The 27,787-nt window shown below is 42.3% G+C and overlaps 2 protein-coding genes across 2 annotated transcripts in view; one reads left to right on the forward strand and one right to left on the reverse strand.

The window, feature by feature from the left end:
• si:dkey-12j5.1 (probable assembly chaperone of rpl4) overlaps window positions 1–445 on the reverse strand; it is a 31,440-nt gene extending 30,995 nt beyond the window's left edge. Inside the window, exon 1 of the mRNA XM_034697095.1 lies at window positions 1–445. Coding sequence (XP_034552986.1) covers window positions 1–8 — 8 coding nt within the window. The 5' untranslated portion in view covers window positions 9–445.
• mindy3 (MINDY lysine 48 deubiquitinase 3) lies at window positions 170–27,758 on the forward strand. Its single transcript, XM_034697094.1, has 16 exons — window positions 170–308; window positions 2,093–2,415; window positions 2,794–2,873; window positions 3,814–3,874; window positions 3,979–4,197; window positions 4,379–4,430; window positions 5,170–5,284; window positions 5,517–5,590; window positions 5,721–5,800; window positions 6,031–6,101; window positions 7,897–7,977; window positions 18,653–18,725; window positions 21,940–22,012; window positions 24,867–24,954; window positions 25,885–25,956; window positions 26,769–27,758. The coding sequence occupies exons 2-16, from the start codon at window positions 2,322–2,324 to the stop codon at window positions 26,916–26,918; spliced, it is 1,383 nt and encodes a 460-aa protein (XP_034552985.1). The 5' UTR covers window positions 170–308; window positions 2,093–2,321; the 3' UTR covers window positions 26,919–27,758.
• The last annotated feature ends 29 nt before the right edge of the window (window positions 27,759–27,787 follow it).

Genomic DNA, 27,787 nt, shown 5'->3' on the forward strand with positions numbered 1-27,787 from the left:
CTTGTCATTTCTTTCTGGCATGGACAGGTGCATTAAGGCGGGCTTCAAGTTAATCACACGGATCTGTTTGTGGGCGTTGTTTTGTGTGATTGACAGGTCTAAGGACCAATCAGTGAAAGCATTGAGGCTGTACCCCTTGACGCATCTAGAACTTCCTGTATTTCAACCAATGGACAGTCACGTCAAATGTACGCTCTTTTTTCACAGCCCCGTTGTAAATAAACGAATGGCAGAGACGATGATGATAGTGAAATTGCTACCAAAATATAAAATCAACACGGAAACCTCAAACTCAACTGTGTATTAAGGTAACTACGCTTTAACGTTATCTAACAATTGACAGGCAGTTTGAATTAATACAACAACTATTGACGCCGCTGTAGCCTCAGAAGCAATTGAATGACAAAGCATTGGAAGATTAGCTGCTAGTGCCGAAGCTAATGCTAACTGCTGACATAAACAGTTACCAAGCCAACTCAGCTCTTTGAATGTAGAAACCTCATGTGCTACAAATAAAGCGTACCGTGTTCCCCGATCAGTACTTCCTGTCAATACTCTTGTTAAAAAACAATGTTTAAAACAACGTTTGACTGCCCAACGTTAACGCTAGCTTTGTTGTTTCTTGGTGATTCGAATTAGATTGCAGCATTTTGCGTTTCTATACATTAGCCATATTAGTTATCATCTTTTTAGATTCTATATTTATTATTGCTCTGTGCTGAGGCTATGACCTGCAGGGGTGACAAACATGCAGCCCGCGGGCCAAAACCGTTCCGCCAGAGGTTCCATTCAGTGTTGCCAGCTCCTCAGTGAGGAAAGTAAGCTATTGGCTGTCTTAAAAGACACGTCACTTAATTTGCATAATTTAAATTATAATGGACGCTGTAGGAGAGATGTGTAACGTTGAGGGAGAGACAAAAGAGGTTAAAAAAACACCCTAAATATGTTAATAATTACACTTAGGAGCCTACAACAAATCAAAGTAAAACATGACATTTTTCACCCACAGCATTTTTATTTTATACAATCTTCATTTTAACAATCTAAATGGACCCAAAAGAGACAGTAGGCGGGATCAGCCAGCCGTCTCTTAGTACATGTGTGATACATTTGCAGTCTGGATGCTGAGGGGTGAACGCCTCCTGCTCTGAAAGCAGCTAGGAGGGACTCGCAGCAGCATCCACAGCTTGTTGAGTAGAGTAAGAACGATACGTGCTTTCACGTAAGTCTCAGAAAGTCTCCATTTAACACCAGAAAAAGTCTTTAGATTTGTCGCTAGTTGCTTTTTTGAAAAAGAGTCGCTAGAGGGGTCTGAAAACTTGCTAAATATAGAGACAAAGTTGCTAAGTTGGCAACACTGGTTCCGATCCGGCCCGCTGAACGACTTTGCAAAGTGAAAAAATTACAGAGAAGACATAAACTGCAATTTTTCAATAAAAGTAACTACTATTTCAAGTTTGTCCTCTGGGGGTCGCATAAAATCATAGTGTTTACTGAGCGCACCTGAACAGCACTTTTTTTCCGGGACTTTTTTTCTCAAAGTGAGAAAATAGTTTACATGCAGTTTGCATAATCTGGTTGAGATTCATAAAGACTTTTTAGAGCACTATAAGATGATCCACTAACACTACACCCCTGCATACAACACTTTCCAGCAAGCAAACTGTTCATGCTGGAGCTGAGGGGTCCAACATAATCAACTTAAGCTTCTTCAATATTATAATCTATCTGTTATTTTGCTGTCAACATTAAACAGTGTGTCAGGTGAATGGGTAACCTGTGTGTTTGGTGTGTCCGCAGCAGGTGTCAGTGCTTAATATTCAGCCCACTATGAGACTCATCATGGAGAAAAATACAACAGCTTTTTTTGTTGAAAGATAGTTCATTAAATGTGAACAATTTCAGAATGTATTTGTACTTAATTGCACTAAAACAAAGGGGAACATTTAGAGTTGTAGTTATTTATAGGTTGTTATGTTATGATTGTACTGGTCCAGCCCACTTCAGATCAACTCGGCCTGTATGTGGCCCCTGAACTGAAATGAGTTTGTCGCCCCTGTGATATAACTTGTTTTTATCCTTCATCATGCAGACTGTGGTGGCTACGTTGATGTCATTCCTACCCGCCAGTTTGCTGCCTGCCACGAGAGTCAGACTGTGTCGTGTCACACAGGTAGCTTGTGGCCAATGCCACAGGCTCGACCTGCCGAGGGAAGTGGACTATCAACATCGGAAAGAGTTGGCTTTAACAGACCTTTTTAGTCCTATCGTGGCTGTTGGAAGAGGGGGTGCCTGGGGGTTTTCCGGCTGCAGAAGTTGTCATGTCAGATCTAAATAAAGAGGTGGTGGACTTGGTCTGGGGGAGACCGTCCAGTGGTGGAGTGTCTGCCTCAATCTTCCGTAGATGGACTCAAGGTATGATGCTTTGTCTCAATATGATTGTATGATTGAAGAGCTGTTGCAGGGCAGTACACTAACTGGATTGAGGGGATTCATTTCTAACCAAAAAGGCTGCAACAAGTCATTTTCTTAGTTGAACCTCTCCAGCTGAAGGCCAGATAAGTTACACTGAAATGTTAGTCTCGAGGAAGTGAGACATTTGCATATTGCACATAATCTTGCTTGCTTTGGAGCTTAGCCTGAATTTGCTCTGTGGCCTAAGTATCACTATGAATGGTTTTATGGTTTTCAGTTGTGTGCAGCATGAAAGTATGACAAATCCTAATTTGTTTTTAGCATGAATCTCACCAAAGTTGCACTTTTGACAGAAGATGTCCTTTTTCTTAACCACAGGTTTTGTGTTCAGTGAGAATGAGCACACAGCACTGGAACAGTTTGAAGGAGGACCGTGTGCTGTCATTGCACCTGTCCAGGTATGGTGGAGTTGAACTGTCTTGCCTTTTTCAACAGGGTCAAGTCTCTACATCCACTATGTTCCCACTTTGTCCATGCTGCTTGTGTTGAAGTTCTTTTGATTTTGCTTAAAATACTGGGATAATGTAGTAGTCAGTATTGCACTATGTCAGAATATTTGCCTTCTACAAATTAATTGAGGAATTTTACAGTGAGCAAGATGGCAGACTGACCTGGAAATTACATAGACATTTTTATGGATTGTTAATAATACCCTTAATTTACTGGGAAAAAAATGTTAAATTATTAAAAGAATACATCAAAATCAAAGTCTGAGGCTGTTTTCGAAACGGCCTGCTACATACTACCTACTAATGTAGTAGGCAGTAGGTGCTGCCTACTACATACTGCGTTTTAATTTAGTATGTAGTATGACTTTCTGTTTGAACTGTGCCGCAGTATGCTGAGCCAGACGTCACTGAATATCCGGTTTAGGAAAGCGGAAATAAACAACGGCCAAGCTGATAGAGAAACTGCTTCTTTAGCATCACTTATGATTTAAATAAAATTAAGAAGTGGTTTATGTGGAATTCAATAATTTTCACAGCACCTAAAAACTGAGTTCCCCCCTTAAAAAAAGAAGAGGAAAGAAAAAGCGGAACGAGCGCTGTGCATTGTGGGAAACAGTATGCCAGGCAGACTGGTCCGATGCAAAATGTGAACTTTTAATGAATCAGTACAACATTTGGGGAGTTTGGCTTACTGCTGATTTTGCTCTTGTTCACATACTACTAACTACATACTGCATTTTGGCCAAATCAGTACGTACTGCTAGTATAGTAGGCGGTTTTGAAAACAGCCTGACAGTCTGTTCGGGTAAACTTCTGGAAGACTATACTGAAACGTACTACTTAGTATTTTTTTTGTGAATTTGGAGGCTGAGGTTGTGTTTCTCTGCAGGCTTTTTTCTTGAAGAACATCCTCTTTAACAGAGAGAGTCCAAATTGGAGACAGATGACAGGTAAATTGTCTTTTTTGAAGTTGATAATTTATACATTTTTGATGATATTTTATAAAGCTTAGTTGCCTACAGAATCATACATTTTGAATGATTTGCTCTTTCAGAGGAGGAGCAGAGAACAGCACTGTGTGCCACACTGAGTGAAATCCTTGAGTCTGCCTGTTCCAGCCCAGCCACAGAGTTCTGCCTGGTGACCTGGGCCAAGGGACAGATCCCACATACGAGCAAAAACACTAACACACAGACACAGCCGCAGTCACAGTCCCAAACACAGGACGTGCCAGAGCCGGAGAGCAGCCAGCCACCACAGGAGCAACAACCCAGTAAGTACTTCTTCTGACATATTCAAGAAGAACAGTGGCAAACAGACAAATGAATACTCACTTATTCACTGGACCCTGGAATTACATAAAAATATGTTTTTAAAGACTAAATGTCTGAAAGTGTGGAGTTCTTACTGTATATGACCTATTGTTTTTTTGTTGTGTTTTTTCTTGTGCCTAGCTGCTTTGGCTGCTGAGGACCTTGGCTTTGAGCAGTTTCACAGTGTTTTGCAGTAAGTGACACTTAATATTCTCACCGCAGCTCACATTTTGTATCTTGATAGCATGACTGTCTTCTCCCTAAAGCAGATCATCTTGACATTAAATAACACTGAGGGGATAATTCTTATTTTATGACTGCTCTTATGGGATAAAGAACTACATATTTCTCAGAAGATAGCATCAGTGGAAGTTGTGTGAGGCGCTGCATTTGATTCATCTTGTCTGCGAGAATTGGCCCTCACATTGAATTAGCTGTATCACTCTCCTTAAGAGTTGCTGACTCGGCCCTTTCCCTGATTGCCTAATAAAAAAACTACCCCTCACAACCTTTCTTACACGCATACTTTCTGTCTGTCACACATGCACAGACTTAATGAATGCAATCGTGCAATTGCCAGAGGACTATTGAAACCTCATCACACAGCATACTGTCAGCTGAGACTGCAGTCAGCAAAAAAGCAGTGCAGGCTTACAGTGAAGAAGTGAATGCTAAATGAAACTGTCTGTTCAACTTAGTTAGCTGTCCAAGGTGAGAAAAGTTGGGTATAGGCTTCTGTGTAGACCAGATTTGTTCTCTGTCCTCTGGTGAAGTTAATTCATATTTGCCCCTTAATGAAAATAGCTTTTTTTCAGTCTGCTACAGGTGATACAATTTGTACATCAGTCTCATTGATCTTACCAACCCTAAAAATGGTCTGCAGTTTTGGATGTTAAAAAGATCAAACTTGTTTTTTTTCCCTTTTTTCGCAGTAAGCGGACTATAATATCAGTGTCCAGTCTTAGAGAGGAGGTGCTGTCTCTCTACCACACCTGGAGGGGGTGCTGTGGAGTCTTGCTTTTCCTGTACTCTGTCATCCTCACCAAGGTAAAGAACAGAAAGCTTTTTAGTTGCATATTTACAAAAAAATGTATCCAAAACAAAGTTATACTTGAAGTCTTTTTTGAAGTCTTCAACCTTAAGATAAGGTTTTTTCTTTTTATCAGTTGGCTCTAAAACACTGTTTTATCACTTTAAGTCATTTTTATGTGTTTCACCGATGTCCAAACAAACACAAACTAACAGCAGAATTGTTTCTCCTGGTTCTGTCTCTCTGCAGGGCATAGAAAACATAAAGAATGAGATCCAAGATACACTGGAGCCTCTTATTGACCCTGTGCATGGCCATGGAAGGTACGTGAACATCATATTTCATCAATACTCCTCATCACTAACACTCCAATTAGAGGCCATGAATGTGTAGTTAAAATGACAACATGCTTTATGTTTCTTTTGATGTCTCTTCTCTTATCTATTTTAACAGCCAGAGTCTGGTGAACCTCCTTGTGACAGGCCATGCTGTCTCGAACGTCTGGGATGGAGACAGGGAGTGCTCTGGCATGAGTAAGACTTCTGAGAAGTTCCTGCTGACGCACACAAACAAACGCTGTATTCAATTTATGCACACTCTGTATACCATTCTCACATCACTCTGTTATGTTGCCCCAGATTTAATCCATGTCCACCAGAGGGCAGGGAGTCTTGTACTCCACAGAAAAAAGATCATTTTAATCCTAGTGTGCCATATTTAACAGAGTCTGCTTGTGTTTCCCTTCTATCTCCTTCTCTTGTAGAGCTGCATGGTATTCATAAACAGGCATCAGTTGGCTTCCTCACGCTTATGGAATCACTTCGCTATTGCAAGGTACAGACAAAACTGGTTCCCCCAAAAATGTGGGCAAATATAAGCTTACAGTCCAAAGGTGTTTATGGTGCTTGTGCAAGGTTGAGAGCTACACTTTATTTCTTTATCAGTCAACATGAGTCTTTATTTTTATGTATTTATTTAACCTTTTTTTAACCAGGTGAGTTAATTGAGAACCAATTTTCATTTGCAATAACGACCTGGGCGAAAAGGCAACACAGGTGGCATGACAATAAATAAAAACAAAACAAAAAGCAGAGAGGACATAGAGGAACCTAGAGACAGAACAATACAATACAAAAATATGACAGTAGTGAACAACTGAAAAGCAAGTGCAGTGATGTGAGTTATGGGGTGTAATACGTTTTTGAAAGTGGCGAGTGGAATGAGAGAGGTCAGCTTTAGGGATTGTTGCAGGTGATCCCAGTCATTTGCAGCGGAAAACTGGAAGGAGGTGCGGCCAAAGGAGGTCCGGGCTTTGGTTGTGATGAGGTTGATAAAGCTACTTGAGTGCAGGCTACGGTTTGTGCTGTGAAAGTCTCATTCGTTACTTGTATGACTCATGTTTTGCCTCTCTTCAACATGTGAGAAACAATGTGCCACCTGCTTATGTTCAGTTTTAAAATTGCCCCAGCACCACAAAGCGTCTCCTTTCCCTCACTGTTAGACAGAGAGTCAGTAGTAGTGGATATTGTACTATCATTCTGCTCAAAAGTGGTCAAACCCATTTCAGTGATAGTCACCACAAAACAGAGCAACAGAGCAGCTGATAGACTGGAGTTGTGCTGTCCAGCATCATGCTGCCCTCAGTTCCACTTCCATCATAGTTAATGTTGTGGTTTGTGGTCCTGGTGAGAGAGATTTGTAACATTTAAAGCTGACCACACTGTTGCTGCCATGTGTGTACAATGAAGCAGCTAAAAAAACACAAGTACATTCATTCTACTGTCAGCTTAAGGTCTTCTCTGCTAATGTCAATCTAAATGAGGCACCCCTTCTTGAAAAACAAATAAACACCCTAATCCCAGTGCTACTTGTGTCGCTGAGATCCGGGCCAGATCCAATATGTGAACATAAACTACAGTGAAAGCTCCCGTGTGAAAATATGTGTTTGGACAAAACTGTCCCGACAGGCTAAGTGTGAACTCCCCTTTCTCTCACTACACTTTTTTTGGCACGCATGGACGAAAACACACATTTGTAAAAATGGGTCACAAAATCAGTTTATAATTACATGTAACTTCACATTGTATTGATGTTGAAATACATCAGTATTGGTTGTTTATTTGTCATGAGAATCATAAGCAAGCATACTAAAGCTGGAGTTAAAATGTGTGCTCTGGAAATAGGCAAAGTAAGAAGCCTTAATACATGAACAACAAGAAGGTCGTTGTCAAAGAAACTGGAGACTGTTAAGAAGCATTTAATGTCAAATAAGGAAAAACCCGCTTCCATGTGCACTGTTCATATATTCTGTTTATTGTTCATGTATGGCAATAAAGGTACAGCTGAATATGAAGCTGCACTTCAGATGAACAAGCAGATAATATGGGAGTATCAAAGTGAATCTGTGTTATTAATACTGGTTACATTACACAGTCCTATTTATTGAGGATCCAGAGGAGTAACAGACTGCTCATATAATGTGACATTTGATCTCTGTTCAAATATAATGTACCTCATGGAAAAATAGACAAGAGTAAAACATTAAACACTTACTGAATTAAAATGAAAATGACTGTAAATAGACACTCATTTGTTTCACATTCCTTTAAAGTGTGTCTGTGTGTTTCAGGTCGGGGCATTCCTCAAGTCTCCAAAGTTCCCTGTTTGGATCCTTGGCAGTGAAACTCACCTCTCTGTGTTTTTCACAAAGGCAAGTTCAACACACGCATCCATAAGCGACCAAACACATATTTCACTCACACAGACGCACACAGCGTGTAACACAAGCCAGTCTCCTCAGCAGGTTAGAAAAAACGAAATATGGAATGCGCTTAACAGATTTAATTTATTTCAGGTCAGATATCAATGTGGGGAAAAAAGGAGGGGAGATACAATGGGAGGGAAAAAATGAGCACTAGAGATGGTCATATATGGCCAGTGCTGTTTCTTGGCGTTTCACCTATCCAGCATTAGGGGGGAAGAAAAGCTCACACACACATACACATGAACACTCGGGCTTTGTGGTCTTTCTTTCTTCCCCTCATGCATGCCAAAACAGACTTTTTCAGTTTCTCAAACATCTTTGATTAGATAAACAAAATGTAGTTTATAATGATGTTGTAATACTGTAAAGTGCTGAAGTTGGCCTCCAATTAGAGTCTCCGTTTACTTCCAGCTTCTGTCTAACTAGACTCTCAGGTTCCAACAATATGGATCACACATTTTTCATGCTTCATGTCGGACTCAGCGATATCTTTAGAAAAGTTTAGGACATCAGAATAAGATTTAAAACTAAAAGCTTTTTTTGAAAATATTAAAGAATTAAGCAAGACAACATGCTGTTAATTGATTGAAATTTCAACAAATGAAAGGAGACATACAGTTGAATACATACAGAAAAGAAAATACAGTTCTAAAGTAAATGAAAACACCACAATGGCAAGCCCCCTGCCTGAATGTCCTAAGGATTTATCTCCCTTCCCCTTTCCCATTTTCAAAGTCACATCACTGCATTAGTAATCAACTACATTTACAGTGATTTGGAATTCTGTATTTGCTCCATTTTCCAACAACTGATCATCTAAGTTGTTTGTTTACATGTCGGTAATACTCAAAAAATCCCATCCACATTTATATTACAGTAATATCTGTGCCTTTAACCTCTGAATAATTGAGGCTGTTGTTACATTATGGGAGCTTATGTTTGACAAATCTGTGACATACTTTGCTTCTGAATTTTACCTTGTGCCAATGAGATGTACTACATCCCAGCCCTGAAAATAAAACTGAAATGGGGTTTATTGTGAGAAAATTTGTGGATTCACTTGTTCCTGAAAAAAACAAGATATCCTGCAGCAGTGACCCAGGTGATATGAAAGTGCATGTCAGACATGCCACTGGGTTTCCAAAGCAAACCCTGATCAGGGTTGCCTTGCTGCTGTAACTGCAAGAAAGTTGGCTTTTACGAAGGTATAAAGATCACTAGATCACTGTTCAAGTCCAAGCAAAGCGTCAACCTTTGGTCTAAAAATATGAGTCCAATGCTGAAGTGCTAAAAACTGCAGTTCATCGAGGATCCGCTTGAGGCTGGCTCCGGAAGTACCAGAAACCACATACACACCAATTCAAAAAGACAGAAATAACATGTTTACAGCCTGGTACAAAAGACGAGTGTCGTCTGGATAGCTCATTTCTCGATCGGCACACACTGAATTTTTTTCTAACGCAGCAATTTCGAAGATATTGAGATTACGAGTCTTCCAATGAGAGAAACAGCTGACTTGATTGACAGGCGGGAACACTGTACCTGTTGGCTAGGAGGCTCAAACCCCGCCTCTTTACATCACAATCGCTCGACAGCAGCAATATGGCTGCCGCTGCTGATTGGCCTCAAAACAGAGCTTCAGAAACACATGGGTGACGTCACGGATACTACGTCCATATTTTATACAGTCTATGGTCCAAGCACATCCATACAATTACCCAATTTTCCCTCAAACAGGGCTGTTTATCATCTCTATCAGTCAGCATGTAATGTAATACATTGCTGTAGCCTCTGCACTAAGCTAGCATGGTTGGTTGTAGCGAATTGATTCTCCCTGCTGTTGTGAAAATGGCACCGGGGAGGAAGAAAAATCCTAGGCAATCATCTCCATCATAACGCCACGCCCTTAATATACCATTGATTAAAAGCTCAGTTACATGCGCTAAGCTCAAGCCTGCTGGGCGAGTGGATCATATGTTGGCTCAGTGATGACCTAAAGTCTTCATGCATGCACTGATGACTTACCGATTGCTACAACTCCCCTGGTGCTTGTGACATGTTCAGATATACACACACACGCGCGCTCAGTCTCAGTCTTCCACACACATTCCAAAGCAGAGGGGGAACCTAATCCTGATTAGCATTAGTGTTGTGTGTGTGTATGTGTGTGTGGCTTCAGGTGGATTGCTTCCTGTAGGGAATGTGATTCCAGAGTTCCCATCTGGATCCATTTGTCCCACTGGAGACTGCGAACACATTTTAACAGTTGAAAGGTGCACATGCATGCATACGTTCTGACATACAGGCTGATGCTATACCATGCCGGCTACAAAGCTTTGAGCCCAAGCTGAAGGGAAGGCTTTGAGCAAAATAGGTAGACCTCACTGAGTGGAAATCTATGTTTAAAGCTGGTTTGAAGCACATTGGGACTTCCCAGGCTTCATGATACAAAAATACACGCTACCTGGTTTGGAGGCTTTTAGCTTGGATATATGGAGCCATCCCCACAAAAGCAGAAAACCTGATCCCTGCCTCTGATGTGTCAGCGGCTCCTTCTGGCTCCCCCTGGGGACGGGTGTGTATTCCCTCGAGTCGCTGTCAGTTTGTGACTGCGGCTTTCAGACCATCAGCTTAATAGCATTAGTGTTTTTATCTAATCTACCTACACAAAGGCCATTTCACCATCTCTGATCCCTACCCACAACACCCCCCACACTCTCTGTGCTTGGTTGTATCATGTGTGTGTATGTGAGAAACAGGCTGAGTGTGTATAATGGCATGAAATGGGATCCATTTTTGGATAAGAGATTCTGAAACACCAGAGGAAGGGGAGAAAGGAAGAAAGACAGACAGATGGAGAGGAGAAGAAGAAGAAGGTTTTGTGATTGATGGGACATATCAAGCAGTATATTTAAAAAAAGATTATGTCTTCCTTCCTGTTCCTCCTCTTGTCTTTGAAGTTACTATCCAATCCAGTGTACAGCAGGCCAGTTGCCCAAGAAAAGGATTCCTCAATGAATCTCAGCCAACCTCTTCAGATTATTCGTCCCTCATGGGAAGGAAGGAGGAAGAAAGGAAGTCGAAAGGGAAGGATGCACTTTAAAGCATGGTGCAGCGGTCACTCAGGAAAGGGCTTGGGGGAGGGCTGATCCTCTTGTGACATTTCTCATCACTCTTTCCTCTTCTCTCACTGAGTGATGAGGTTCACAGGCTGTATGTTGGCATCTCTGGAGAGTTACAAGTGTGTCTTTGCGTGCGTGCGTGCGTGTGTGTGTGTGTGTGTGTGTGTGTGTGTGTGTGTGTGTGTGTGTGTGTGTGTGTGGGTGTGTGTGTGTGTGTGTGTGTGTGTGTGTGTGTGTGTGTGTGTGTGTGTGTGTGTGTGTGTGTGTGTGTGTGTGTGTGTGTGTACAGTAGTCGTGTTCTGGGTCAGTGATTTACTAGGAGTGAGAGCAGCCGCTGTGGCGCTCTGTTTCCCCTAAGACTCCAGCTTCTGTATGAACGTACAAACTCATGGTGTCCTTCAAGGACCCGTAAGAAGCAGGACTTTAGAGCATGAGTTGTGCAGCTACAAATAATGTGAGTTAAGTTGCCTCTGTGAAGTTATATTGGCATAGGCAGAGTAAACCAAAAGTTATATTTTTTGGGCATTTTTGCGTTTATGGATAGGACAGCCGAAGAGAGACGGGAATCGTGGGGGAGCAGAGAGAGGGGGGAAACATGCAGCACATGGTCGCAGCCTGGAGTCCACCCTGCGACCTCTGTGACGAGGACGATAGCCTCTGTATGTGGGGCGCTTAGACCGCTAGGCCACCAGCACCCCAGGCATAGTAAACTTACAGTGTTGCCAACAGGACTTTTTAGGGGAAAACCATGGCCTCCTTTATTCAATGAGATTAGCTAAGGTTTCAAATCTTGTATATTTCATTTAAAGATTAAACTTTGTAGATCTTCAATGCATTTGCAATGTTAAAGTTCAGCAAATTCATGCAATTTAACCCAAACCCCACACTTGTTTCATAACCTTTTGGCAAATCTCAGCAACTTACCCTTAGGTCAGCGTTGTCATAAGAACATAAGTGTGACTGTTATAGTGTCTTCAGAAAGATACTGTATCTATTTACTGCATCTTTAACATATTTGGAATTATGCATGAAAGAAACTTAGGGCCTGTGTCCACTTACAGCATTTCTTGCACTGGCAGTGCCCACACTCCTATTTTCAGAGCTCTTCTCACTGGCTCTTTTCCAACTACTTTTGCTGTTCGCACAATGGCATACAGCAGCTGATATCGAGGACAGTTTTGTGCCCTAGACCCTGGGTGCTGAAAATTCTGAACTGCATTGGTTTTTGGTAGGGATGCACTGAAAATTCGGTCACCGAAAATTTAGGCCGTCTTCTCATCAAAGAGGTTGAGACGGACCACAGAGTGAAAACAATGAAAAGTACACTCTTAGAGTCTGCCAGCACTCGTATCACTGAGATCAATTCGGATCCTCTGCACTTCATCGCGACTGTACTTGATCCATGTTATAAAGATCATTACTTGGATGTGGGAATAAAGCAGCACGCACGAGAAATGATCAAGGCCGCGATGGATGCGGAGAGAACCCGCTTGGAGACGGAGAAGTGCACAGCGCCAGGAAGGAGAACAGAGCGCAGAAAAAAGGACTCGTCTCTCTGAACCAGATGAGGGGCATGCACCCTCATTGTCTGATATGCTCAATGAGATCCTTGATTTTAGTGAGGTTAGTACACAGTCTTAGCCATAAATGCAATGGTACTAATAATTGTCAAAATAATTCATTTCAGTGTTTCAGTTTTCGGCCTTGGTTCCCCCGTTTTCGGTTTCGGTTTTGGCCAAGAATTTTCATTTCGGTGCATCCCTAGTTTTTGGTAGAACATAATGGCTGCCAGCGCAAAAATAAATTGCTGTCAGTGGACACAGGTCCTCAGCAGACAGCTGTGTCGTTCCAACAAAGGCTGCAATTTTTTTTCCAATCGGACGCTGTTACAAATAAGCTGTTGTAAAAACAGGCATTTAAGACCGCATCAATCACAGAGAAAAACATGCAAAATTTAGGAGGTGACTGTTAGTCATTACACTTTACCAGACCTTTTTTGTTAAGTCATTTATCAAACAATAAAAACGTTCTCAACAAATTAAGTAAGCTTTGGGTCACAGCCTGGTTAAGATTAATACTTTTGACCAGAGACATCTTAGTATCAGAACTTAATCCAGGGTTAATGGTGTACATAAATGTAATTGAACTTGAACATGACAAAGACTCTAAATGTGTGCTACATCATAATAGAACATTACAGGGATTGATTTCTGACCTTGGTATGATCTGAGGGTGCGGGCGACACAAACCCAAAATTACAAAGCGGTGTACATTAACAGCCATTAATAATCTGTGGCAGCTCAGACCAAAGGCTTTGAATTGTGATGAAAAGCTGTCTGTGTTTGTGTGTGCGTGCTGCATTATTCTTCCTTTTTCCCCAGTGTGTTGTTTTCTGTTAAAGAACCCATCATTACGTGATATCACTATCCTCTGGTGTCTCCTTCTCTTTTCTTTTGCGACAGTCTTTCTCATCCTAGACAGCTCCATTAATCACTACTTTGTCCTCTCTGTCACACCTGAAATGCATGCACACACACACACATACACACAGAGTGGATAGTACATGCTCTTTATATGTAGCACGAGAGAGGTTTCTCATGGGACGCAAGCTAGTTAAGATAAACAGAGCAAATACACATGCACTCCGCGTAAAAAAAACCCATTACACAGGCTGTCCTTCTGCCTGTCATGTAGTGAGGTTGTCGCTGCCTGTTAGGAACAAGGCAGGAGACACTGTCCGAGACCTCTGCTTTGTTGTCTCGAAACCAATCCCTTCAGACATATTCTATGGCCACTCAGAGCCTCTCAGCACAAACAAAAGCTCTTTGGGTGGACCGGAGGAAAAGAAAGAGTAACTCTAGCACTATACTATAGCTACCTGTCTTTTTCCGAAGTACCTACCTGTAGCAGAAGATAAAGGATGAAAGACATGAGGAAGAATGGAAGAAAATGTCAAGGGCTAGAGGGGAGGAAACACTCCTAAGCTGGAGTGCCCACTTAGCACAGGAAGAGGCTGGTAAAAGGGGGTAAAAATGGGCAAGAAAAAGAATGGAGGAGGGAAAAAGCCCTCAGGGCATGAGTCGTCAACCTGAGAGAGACACTAAGTCTGGTGTGGAGGGAACAACAGAAGTGTAGATGGCTCAAGGTGAGGGCCCAGGCAATGGTGAGGAGAGCCCCACCCAAATTTATAATTAAAAAAAGTACAGAGGTTACGTGGATATCAGCAGGGCTTGGTTCTTATAGGGCAGGGCTATTCAATTAAATATTTGGTTGGGACGGATTTCAGACTGGGCCGGACGTTTTTAGCAGACAGTGAGCAAAGTTAACCATTTAAAAGAAAAACAGATCGATAAGATAACAAACACACTGGATGTTTATTAACGTATTGCCACATCCAAAAGGGCATAAACACAATAAAAGAGCAGCACTTGTCAGTGTTAGTAAAAGATGTATTTGTTGCCGGACCCAAGTCACAATCACTCAGCAGTTGCTTTCGGGCCACTCAAGGGTTGCTTTAAGGCCGCATGTGGCCGGTGGGCTGCTAATTGAATAGGGCTGCTATAGGGGATCACATGCACATGTATGCTGCAAAGTTCATACAGACAAATAAGATGTTATCTCATAACATGGGACAAGTTTGGATGTGTCAGTCCTGGCATCATTGACAAAAACGCACTGTACATAAACACAAAAGCCTTTTTGTCATTTGAAATATCTGGCTCTAAAAAGCCAAGTTTTTAAAGAAACATATTCTTGTTTTACTTGAAACAAATGTTCCGCATTACTTTGTGTATGTAAGTCCTTGGGGAGCTAGAAGTCTATATTGTTCTTGCTTTGTTCATATGGAGGGGAGCATGTTGTTACTGTCCGACTGTGGGGACTGGAATGTGTTCCTTGATTTTGCAAGGCACAAAAGAACCTGGCATCAATGCAAAAGTGCAAGTGAGCAGGGATCTACTTTATCTCTGAATATTTGTGCAGATTGAGAGAATAGAAAGCAGCTTGATTTCCAGTCTAAACAAACAAATTCCAGCAGGGGACAGGCTTAATTATTGCACCGATTCAGCCATGACACAGACACACACAGACACACAGTGGGGCTGAGAGGAAATAAATGCTGACACACAAAAAAAGCACACACTTACACACACCTTCCCTGTGGAGTCTGTTAGCTCCATGACATGTTTTCCTACTCAGCAGCATCTTCCTCAGGCCTCTAATAAAACAGAGATCAAAGCTAGCCAGGCAGACCTGTCATCACACAAACACACACACACACATGTAATTTCTGCTGCGATTTTGTCTGTTCGTATGTTCACAATCTTATCCTCACATGAGTCATTGTCTTTCCTATTCTTATGTGTTCATTAGCCCCATATTAGTTTGTTTAGACGAGAAATAATGATATGTTTTGTTTTGTTCTGCCTGTTGATGGCCACTTATGAGTGTTTGTCTTCTGTTTAAGTGTTGGCATCCTGTACCTGTGGTCTTAACAGGTGATTTACACGGACTGTGACTGTGCTGCTCTGCTAGATAATAAATTGTTTAAGCTGCGCTCTGGTTCACGAGGCACATTGGACTTAAAGGATTGTTATATTGGAGCCTAAGGCTGAATTAGCTTCTCATCACTTTGGAAAGAGATACGATCTCTATGCGCGTGTACAGTTTTCTTGGTGTAATATCACTAAAGTTCAAGTTCAAGACAGATAACTCATGTCATCCTACACAAACATGGTTTTGTTACATGCTGTCAGCCGTGAAGGAACTTTTTCAGCACTTAACTCCTCCTGGGACGACAGAATGACCCTTTTCCACCCCTGTAAGTGAAACACAGACGTATCATGCTAATGACAAATCCACTGTCAGATTTATGGAGCCTGTAATGTTAGCACACCAGGACCCCGCTATACTCTGTGTGACAGAACAGTGTGAGAGAGCGTGTTCGACGGTCTTTGCATGTTTTTCTTTGCAGCTGGAGAGTCAACAGCTGGGAGTCATCTCTGCTCGTTGTGTCCCCCCGAACCCCTCTCTCTCTCTCTTCCTCGGTTTCTCTCCCTCTCTCCCCCTGAGTAAGCCCTGAATACAGAGCCCTAAGTGGACCATGAAACCCTAGCAGCCTGCACAGATCTGAGGCTCAAGCTTTAATAAAGGACAGCTAAAGAAGATGAGCAGGGTTCAATTGCTTTCCACAAACACAGTGTGTTTGTCCAGTGCTTTGTCATAAATACACTCTCTCTCTCTCTCTCTCTCTCTCTCTCTCTCTCTCTCTCTCTCTCTCTCTCTCTCTCTCTCTCTCTCTCTCTCTCTCTCTCTCTCTCTCTCTCTCTCTCTCTACTACTTTTATCCTTTATCTCTGAGCTATTTTTGTTTGCTTGAACTTCTATTTATGGTGATCAACGCAAGATAGTAGTAAACTAAGACACCCTTGTACTCCTTATTGTTTGTCGCTCACCTTCCATTTATTTATGGCCCCAAGCTTCCATCTTAAAATTTGTCATTTAGAGCACAAATATGAATCACATTCTGAATCATCTGAACATTTGCAGTTTCTTTCAAGCGCACAAACAAAACTAAAGTCAATGCAGAAACGTCTCAAAAAGCTTCATATGGACTACCTGTCTAAAGCCAAAGCACTGGGGATTCTGCAAGACGGCAATAAAGAAGAAACACAAGAACTCTTAAAGCTGACAGGTTTTCAAATTAATGTTTTTATCATGATGTGAAAATGTTCTTGATGAACACTAAAAGTTCAGAAGACACAAAAGAGGACACAAGACAAGATCAGAAATATTAAATTGTGCAGAAAAGGCAAAATTTGGGGAATAAAAATTGTTCAGAATGCAGGACAATAATTATTTAGCTCTTAAATTGTTGTCTGCTGGTCAAAACAGTCTTGAAAACAACAGGAAATAGAAGTGTGATGAAATCCAGATAGTGATCCTGCCATAGAAAAATAATGATACAATATTTTTCCCACATTGCCCGACCCTAATGAGAAACATTTTCCTCCAGAAGAAGATAAAGTTTGCAAATTTTTACGTGACTTGTGGGGAACTGAGGACTTCCTAGTTACTTTTTTATTGAGAAAAAAACGTAAAACATTTGTTATTAAATAGATATTTCATATATAACTTTTATGATTCCTAAGTCTCATTAGGAGCCACTGGCCCTGAGGTATTCTGACAACGTCAAATTTGGCCCTCTTTGAAAAAAGTTTGGACACCACTGTCTTAAACTGATGATTATCTGAGGGTAGCTTATTCAGTCTAACAATGAGTTTGAAAATACTCGATTAGGAATAAAAATGTCCTATCTCAGGGGAGCCATCACAGGGGTCTGGATTCAAATAATTTATTGCACTGAAAATAAACTCAACTGCTCAATCGCATGTTAAGATAAAATGTTACACTTGTTCTTGATTACAGAACTAAATAAAGAAGGGATATCCTGCTTTTATATCCTCCATTTGGCTGTGTTGTACTGCCACTCTGATATCACTCTAAGACTCCTGTGTCTCATTGTTTTCTTAATTTTTTAAATGCTATTCATGCCTCACAGGGAAAACAGCAGTTGCATATTTGAAAAGTGACTGAAATAGAATTTTTTTTAAAGTAGAGCGTGAGAAAGACAGACTGTACCTCAGAGAGTTATTCCAAAATTGGCTAAATGTAAGCAGAGGGGGTTTTATATGCTGCAGGATGATCTCACAGGCGCTCTGCTTGAAGCACTCTGAGGCCTGAATGTAAGTTGTTCATTTAATCAGAGTCCACTCCAGTCCAGAGGGCCTGCACCCTCGTCTACGAGCATATCTCCTGATCCCCCCCCCTGCGAACACATCTCTTTCTAAACTTAACCAACAAACAAACACTGTGGAGCTTCTCATAAATCAAGAGCTGTGTATGTAAGGTTCAATTTCCTGATTGTGTGTTTGGAGTGAAAACAAGCCGTCTAACTTTATCAACAGATCAGTTAATAACCCAGCAGGTTCTGGTGATTGCACTGGCCCCCTAGATTACACAAGTCACACACACACATTTGTGCACAGTGCATCACACACACACACTGCTACGATGGGTGGTACTGCCTTGTGTGAGGACTGCATTGCTTCACAGTGATGTGTTGTACATTAGTCCTGCTAAACCATGTCAAAAACAATCCAAGTGTGTCAGTAGATCAAGATGATCGCTGCTTCATGCCGTACTCAGCTGGTCTCGTGTTTCAGCCCTGATGAAAACACATCCTCTCATAATGTGATCTAATTATTCCTCTCCTCCCTGCTCTATCCATCTGCTCACTGTCTTCCTGCAACACAGTGTTGCAGGAAGACATGCAGGGAGTGTTACACTCCCTGCATGTCTAATAATCAGATATATATGTGTGGTCACATTCAGGTCAAACCTCTTAATGCTGTTTTGTACAACCTCTCACCTTGAGCCTCTTTTTCTCCATTAATTTAATCCTTTCTAATTTCTCCTCCCTTCCTTGTTCTCTCTCTACAGGAGATGTCCCTCGTAGGCCCAGAGTCCCCATCAGAACAGGCGAGGAGGGTCTTCCAGTCGTTTGATCCTGAAGGTGAGGACCAGTAGGTTCTTGTTACATATGTGGTACATATACTGTTGTTGAGTTGCTAATGACTCATGTCTCCCACCTCTCATCCCCTGCACACTTGTTTAATAGACTGTTTCACTTTATTTGCTCATTAGGAAAACTGGTACATGAATATCCTGGCACACAGATGCACTTCAATCAATCCAAAGTCTCCTTTATTACAAAAACACACCCTGAAAACAATATCCAGTCTCTGTTGTCCTTCTCTCTCTGTCTTCCTGGTCGAGCAGATGCGTTTTTAACCTCCACTGCCCTCCCTGCCTCTTCTTCCTTGTCTTCATTATTTTCTTCTGCAGGCAAATCTAGGGTCTGTTTTCTCTCCTCTCATCTCCTCTGTTGATGTTTAGGTTGGTGAGATCAGCTCCTCTTACAGCTGAGTCAACTATCCATGTCTTCCTTATTTTACTAAACTGTCTTTCTAGTCACTTCCAGGTGACTGGGGTAAAAGGCAAGGGGAAGGACACACAGAGCATGACACAGTGACAGCAATAATTTAAAAAGAAGGCAGGCATGTCAGACTTTCAGGAAGTCTGCAGGATCACTTGTGTTGACTCTAGAAGAAAGTGCTGCAAACATTTCGCTGTGGCATCTGTTGTGTTATTGTTGTGGTGGGGAAACAAGAGAAAGGGAGGAGAGAACCCATTCATGACAAGAGCATGCATACACTGAGGTTACGTTCACACTTCGAGGCTTAATGCTCAATTCTGATGTTTTGCTCAGATCTGATTTTTTGTTTGCCTGTTCACTTTACCTTCTATAATGTGACCTGTATCTGATTCCAGTGTGAACTGTTTGCAGCTCCGAACTGCCCCGCATGTGGAAAAAAAACAGTACCAATGACGTCACATGCAGCTGTTTCACAAACGTAAACATGGAGGAAGTCAGCATTTTCGCCTTGGTTACAAAGTTTTTGTGCAGTGGGAGCCGGAGAATGAATGACCTAGTGCAGAGGAGGTCATGTATAAAGAAGAAGAGAGCCAGATTGCTTGTTTCGGCTTTTTGCGGAGCTGTGTCCGCAAATACGATTGAAAGGTCTATGTGGATGCGAACACAGAGTCAGGAGTGGTGGGTCTGCGACGTTAATAGTTTCACAGAGACAGAGTTTATATAAAACTTCCAGATGTTGAGGGCAACTTTCAATTACATCTATCAGCGGCTCTCCCCAAGAGCCGCGCAGAATTGTTACGTGTGTCGCTATAAAGTGACTTGAAAGTATCAAATCCGCATCAAATCAGCCTTGGTCGTTCACACTAAGGTCGCATTGAAAAAAAAATCTGATCTGTATCTGATTCAGGACCACATATGGAAGTGGTCTAAATCTGATTTGAGTGTTCACAGTGCCTCTAAAAAATAACTTGGCTTTAACTTGGCTGGCTTCATATCTTCATTTGCTAGCACCTGAAGACACATGACGTTGCTGTTCTAAAAAAAAATCCAACTCTATACCTGTCATCATATTGTCTTAATTTAGCTAACATGGGCTTAGCATCGCTTGACGATGTGAACTGATGTAGAAATGGCTCCATGCTCGTAAGCTAGTAAGCAATGCTAAGTAGTAGCAGGAACATTGACCGGAGTGAAGTGTGAATGAGCGATACATGACAGATTGATGTGACGTGTCACAATCATATCAGTTTCTGAAAGCTAACTAGGGTGGGAGTAATGGGCACAATATGCTGGTTTCATTGGCGCAAATGGTCCATCTGTATATATGCTGTTTTTAATGACACAGCACAATTTTATAATGTATTAGAAATGTATCATAGTTATATCACGGACCCCTACGCTATGGTTCGCGGACCCCCAGGGGTCCCAGGACCCCACTTTGAGAACCACTGGCCTAAGAGTTACACATGTTGCAGGGTTACTCAGCTGACTATCAGATTAAATCATCATGTTTCTTAATATTTAAGTCTGCCTGATGCAAAATGAAAGACGCTGTTCTCTGTTGTGGTAGATATAACAATTTACTATCTGGCTTGTAGGAAAAGCTTTCTGCTTTGCACAGAACTTTGCATGTTGTGCAAGAGATTTTACAGTAAGACAAATCCTACCAGCTGAAAGTGGTCTCTCTCGGTCGAGCAACAGAGACTGCAAATATGTAAACTCCACTGTCTTTCTTTTTTTGTCGTATTTTCTTCTGTCGTTCTTGTTGCACAAAATGCCGCTTAGCACATTCTCAAATCCTGCCAGAACATTCTGTGAGCCATATGGTCGTTACACACAAACATGCACACACACGCGCGCTTGTACAACGACACAAACAAACACGAGCATGGGCCACAATAGATGTACGGCTTTAAATGTCCATGTTTACACACATGCAAAGAAGACGCACATATTCACACTCTGTAGTGTATACACACACGCCACAGCCAGCAGTCACTGTTGAGTGCTGTGTAAGAGTTAGAGGGCCATAAATCTGTCTGTGTCATATGTAGAGTCAGCACAGCTCCCTGTGTTGTGGAATAAGGGCGCCAGACGCATTCACACGCACTGCACTGACTCACCAGACATACGCACATAGCAACCCACGGTCTCACATTGTTCTTCAATATTTGGTGTTTGTCGTTGTCCCTGTGTCGAGCGTGTGTCTCTCTTGTGTAGCTGTTAAAACTCTCAGTTTTCACCTTGAAAGGATAGCATCTGGCACGGAAAAAAAGGCGAGATCGAGCCGCTTCAGAGCAGACGAGCAGACAAGCAGTCGGTTAATCTTCCTCCCAACACGCCAGGGGTTTACGCGTGTATCTAAACAACAGGCCACACAGGCACACATGCTGATGTTTAAGCAAGACAAAACCAAAGTGCCCCGAACACACACACATGCACACGCACACGCAAATACTCTTTTAGGGCAAAAACACATGTTAGTGTTTAAGGCTTCTCCATCTCAGGTAAAGCAATCATCACTGCCCTGGAATGTAGGTCAGCAAGAAAGGACAAGGTGTGTGTGAGTGCGTGTGGATCTGTGTGTGGTTTTTAACTTTTTTTTAGTTGTGTGAGATGAGCTCATTCCCCAGGGCGTGTGATGTAAATATTGCTTGTGCCACATGTGCGTAGGTGAAGGTTTCCCCTAGTTTTGAGCTAAAGCCTGTATTTTATGTTCTGTCCAGGGTCAGCCAGTGCATCAGTTCCTGCCTAGGTCTCTCACCCTCTCTCTCTCTTTTTCCCCCTCTAGATAATGGCTTCATCGCAGACTCTCTGCTGGAGGACGTGATGAAAGCCCTTGACCTTGTCTCGGAGCCAGAGTAGTAAGTACTTGCATGTTCAAGGCTTTGTGTTTGGATTTCAGGTTTTGTGGGTGTGTATGTGTGTGTATGTGTGTGTATGTGTGTGTGTGGCACCTGTAGAGCTTCTAAAGTTCTAGCTCCTAAGTCACGGCCAGGCCAGGTCAGTCACCCTTTCCTCATGTTTCACTTCCAGGCTACTATAAAGTAAGACCAGAGCTAGCCCACTATAAAAGCTGTGGGAGAAAGAAAGAAAGAATGAGTGAAAGAAAGAAGGAGAGTCAGAAAACAGAGGCTTTAGAGGGAGATCATTAACAGCAGGAAGAAAGAGTGAGAGAGGGAGGAAATGCTTTAAAGTGCCGCTTCAAACAGAAGCACGTTCTCTTCTGAGAAACAATAAGCCCCAGCGCTGCAGCTATGGGCCTGGCCGAGTAACTGGACCACTGATCTGCTCTGCAGATCCCCAGATGGCCGATACATCACAACACAACACAGCAAACCTGTGGGAAGAGTCCCAGTACAAACAAGCAAGCCTCATTCCTCACCATGCAACCGGAGACTTATTGCAGGGATTCCACCTTGGAGAAAAAAATGATATCGTTTGAGTGCTTAGGAAACAAAGATTAATCATTGAAGATGCTCATCACTCACAGCAGATGAGTGCAAACTGTTTTCACGTTTTCTGTGACTAAGCCTTTCTACAAATCCTGAAACCTGTTTGTGGTGATAATCACAGAAAGCTCTCAGGAAAAGTCAGGATACGTCTTTAAGGAATTACAGACTTTGCTGTATTTATAACCAGACCTTATGGACAGTATCTTCCAAACAGAAACTCCTTGTGCAATTAATCTGGGATGAATGATGGTGGTCAAATCTGCTAACAAGAAATACTGTTTTCAAACCATTCAAGTGAGCTTTTCAGTGTTTGTCTGAAATCAAGCTGAAGTGTTAACTTTGAATTGAATTCAATTCAATTAAAAACCTTTATTAATTCTCGAAAAGACATTGTGGTTTCCCTCATTTCCAATGTCGTCGAGATCACAGGCACATTAGAAACAACAAACAAACACAATCATTCACAAAATAAAATATTAATTAGAACAGATACAATTTGAGACACAGTGGTCTGAGATCAGAGTCTTAAATTCTGCAAAAGAGGGCATGGATGTCAGCTTTAAAGTCTGTTAGAGGGTATTCCACTCAAGGGGCTTTCAAAATGAGCCAATCAGAAGAGCAAGTCCCATAGGATACATCATTTATCCCACACTAGTCACATTAAGACAACACTGATGTGTAGCCATGCCATCATACATCTTTTTTTCTGGGTTTATAGGGAGACTGAGCAAAAATAGACTATACTAATGTGTCTCTTCTCTCTAGCAGTTATTGTTTCAACACAGAGCTTGACAATAACTCGACAACAGTGTGAGGTCCCACAAGTGTCACTGATTGGCTAATCATTAGCCCTCTTGTCATGCCCAGTATGGTTTTCTTTTCACTTGAGATATTTTTATGTCACGGGGCCAGACCAAGCAGCAACCTCCTGTCTAAAAACACGAGTCCAATGCGGAAGTGTTAAAAACTGCAGTTCATCGAGGATCCTCTTGAGGCTGGCTCCGGAAGTACCAGAAACCACATACACACCAATTCAAAAAAGACGATCTTTACTGCAGAAATAAACAGGTTTACAGCCTGGTACAAAATACCAGTGTAGTCTGGATAGCTCATTTCTCGATCGGCTCACACTGTGAAGGGGGGTGATTTTTTTTCTAACACGGCAATTTCGAAGATATTGAGATTACGAGTCTTCCATGAGAGGCACAGCTGACTTGATTGACAGGCCTCTTTACATCACAATCACTCGACAGCAGCAACATGGCTGCTGCCGCCGATTGGCCTCAAACAGCACTTCAGAAACAGATGGGTGACGTCACGGATACTACGTCCATATTTTATACAGTCTATGGGCCAGACTATCCAGTCCAGTATATTGGTTTTTTTTTAAAGAATACAACGAAAAGTTACAGATGAAACAGACAAAGCTCGGCTGAGTGCGTCACGGCCTCAACGGGTAGATTGATCGCAACAAAACAACATCTACAGCGTTATTTTTGTGGCAGTTTGCATTGACCATTATCATCATTGTGTCTATTTTTAAATGATGAGGTTCTATTGTCATACAGTGGGATTCAGTGCTAACCCACTATTAACAACGCATCCACCTAATCACATTAGTTCCAAATGCCTGAGAAGTTGTTTTCTTTTGCTCACTTCTCTGCAAAGGATGCTGCACATGGTCTGCTCTCTGTCTCTGTGAGGGCTTCAGGTTGTTGCTTAACGACACTTCAAGAGGCTCACTGTCAGTTCTGTGTGCCGTCCTGCTGCTACTGCTGCAGGCTACTTGTTCAAATCCTCAGATGAAGAAACAATCATTCCTGAGTCTTGGTATAAACCATTTTTCCTTCCTTGCCTGGTCCGATTGCCCTTTTAAGGCAATCTAACCAGATTTTTTTTAGCATGGTAGAATTATGATAACACTGATCTAACACGTAGGAATGTCTGGAAAGAGGTATATTTAGTTAGACTGTGGTATTCATGAAAACATGCACGCACTCTCCAAAACACGCATGACATGTCCAGTCTAAGTGATGAGGTGATTGTGAATTTGACTCGGTTTTCATGCACAAAAAAATCACATAAAGTGTACTTGGACCTGATGAAAAGGCTCCTCCGAGCCCCCTCTTTTTTTTTGACCTGCATGTTTCTTCTGTCTCTTGGCTTCTTTCTTTTTTCTCTCTGTGGATTTTGGATCTGGTTTCCTGTGCTGACTTTTATTTACTTCCTTACTATCTCTGTTTCTATGTCTGCGTCTTCTCAGTGTCAGTCTGGTGAAGAGTAAGCTGGATCCAGAGAGTTTGGGCATAATTCTCCTGGGCCCATTCCTGCTGGAGTTTTTCCCTGATCAGGTATGTGTGTCGGAGTGTGTGCAGAGGTGAATTTACACTTCAAAGATACACACAGAGCATGGCAAATAACCTCCACTGGTCTTCTAATCCGTATCACAGTTAAAACACATGGACAAAAAGTTGTGTTCGCAGATTTGAGTGACACTGATGTCTATTTCCTGCATGTGTGTAGTGCTATTTTCAAGAATCATTTAATGCCAAAACATTCCTTTGGTGCCTCATCTGGATTTGTAATGCGTGTGTGTTCACCATCATCTGACGTTGCTTTGCCGAGAAGCTCAGAGAGAGCAGTAAGGCGCCTTTATTAGGCAGAGCGAGCAGGGAAGACAAGAGGGGGAGAGAGATAGAGAGGAACTGTGTTAAAGTGATCAGGGCTTCAGGGACTCAGTAGAGGAATGGTCCAGAGCCACAAAGAAATTATACAACCATTAGCCAACTGGACACACACACACACACACACACACACACACACACACACACACACACACACACACACACACACACACACACACACACACACACACACACACACTTAGACACACGTGGGATCGGGGTGAGGGCTAGGGTTTCATATATCAGCATATAAACACGAGAAGCTGAACACCCTCGCAGACAACACACCCTATTAGCATTTTGCACTTTTGAGCCAAAGCCATGGGAAGTGTTTTGGCTCAATGTCATTGTTGAGGCTTTTTTTGTAGTGTTGGCTGTTTTTTGGTAATTGGAGTTGGATTTCAGCACTCTGTTAGACACACACACATTTAAAATTTGAGCATGCAAGATTTTAACAAGCTTTGGTTATAGGCAGATATGTGTCGGTTTGAGATCTAAAATGTTCTGCCTCTGGCGGTATTTACCTTCATTTCTTTTTCTGAGACTCTGTAACATGTTTTCACCCCCCCCCCCCCCTCCCCCCTCCTTGTGTTTCAGGATTCAGGAGTCCCAGACTCATTTCCCATCTACCACTACAACGGACTTAAACAGTCAAACTACAATGAGAGGGTGAGACACTTTTCCCCTGCAGGTTTTTGGTGATGGTAGTTCCTTCTCATAGCCTCTCTGTCATTCTGCTTATTACTTCTCTTCTTTTCCTGCCATCATTCATACACACACACACACACACACACACACACACACACACACACACACACACAGACGTATATGCACATTCAGCTGGCCACTCCAGAACAAACAGTAGCTAAAATTGCGAGCCTAATAGCATGTTCATCCATCCAGAAACCTCTGGCTTAGCCTCCTATTTCTCCAAGTGGTTTCAACACAGAGGCCACTGTCAGCAGGCTAGCGGTGATGAATGGTCAAACACAGGCCTATTAAGCAGGCTTAGTGTGATGGATGTTTGTCACTGGAAGTAGTCGGAGGCGAAAATCTGTTACTCAGGAATATCACTTTCTTCATCTGTCAATTTTTGTCTAGTCTGGAAAGCAGCAGTTTTCCACGGTGCTACCTGGAAGTGCAGAAAGAGTACCACATATGTGCCCACACACTACACACACATGCACAAGGCAGCCTGTAAGACTGTGATGGCATTTCCATTCCCATAGCTCCAGATGGGAAACACAGACGTGTAGACGACATGTCTCTAAAGCTGGTATATAGGCAAGATGTGTGTGTGCTTGTGTCTTTAAGTGCTCATGGGTGTGTTATTTACTGGCACTCATCCTCTGAGTCCCTGTCCAGATGTCTACAAAGGGACTGAAGTTTAAAGAAGTGAAGTCGAAATTGTCGATTGTGTTCGTAGAACTTTGTATCAACTGCATATTAACCCATGTTTGTGTGTGCGTGTGTGTGTTCAGGTGGAATATGTGGAGGGAACAGCTTTGGTGCTAGGTTTCGAGGACCCCATGGTTCGGACGGACGACACCCCTGTCAAGCGCTGTCTACAGACAAAGTGGCCCTACATCGAGCTGCTGTGGACCACCGACCGCTCCCCGTCTCTGAACTAGTACTAACAGTCTTTGTGTGTTGGGTGTGTGTGGATGGACCACTACTACTACTCCACACACACACACACACGCACACACACACACACACACACACACACTTCTCTTCTTCCGCTTCCTTTCTGCACACTGACCCTGTAAGGTCAGCAGAATGCAACAACTGACACATGTACGACAATGAGAAAACACAAACAACGCACACAAGAGACTGGAACACATATACGGACTAAACTTTAATGCCTGAGATCCATTCTGTCATTCCCACTCACACGTTCCATCAATACAGCTTGTAAACGACACACAGGATGTTGATGAGGATTATTTGAAAAAAGAAAAAAAAAAAGAATATGACTGTTTATTTTCACAGCTCTGCTCTGTGTCAGCAACTCCTCTGCTACAGTTCGGCAGGAGACGGCATGAAAAACACTGTTCAGAGAGCAAACTGGTTTGGTTCAGCGACCCGGGTTTTAACCACATGTACAGCCAGACTGTGAAACACTACTGTTAATCCAGCTACAGGACTGTTTGAGGGAAAATCTACCAAAGCCTTCCACTTATGAGAACACAGACAAAAACACACATTCTTTTCACACACACACACACACACACACACACACACACACACACACACACACACACACACACACAGCTAAGTGTTTACAGCATAAAGGGACCAACACAACACACAGAGAGACGTAAAATGCAGTATTCAAAGCTGGTATAGGCGCTCTGGATGTGTGTGCGTGTTTCGTGCACCACAAGGAACCACTAGGAAGTTGGTTAAATGCTCATGTATTTATTCTCACACTCAAAGGTTCTGGAATAAACACTCTTTTGTTGAAACACTGTGTTGCTTGATAGATTTATAATCA

Source organism: Notolabrus celidotus, chromosome 12 (genome assembly GCF_009762535.1).
Source record: "Notolabrus celidotus isolate fNotCel1 chromosome 12, fNotCel1.pri, whole genome shotgun sequence".
In the NCBI taxonomy this organism is placed as follows: Eukaryota; Metazoa; Chordata; class Actinopteri; order Labriformes; family Labridae; genus Notolabrus; species Notolabrus celidotus.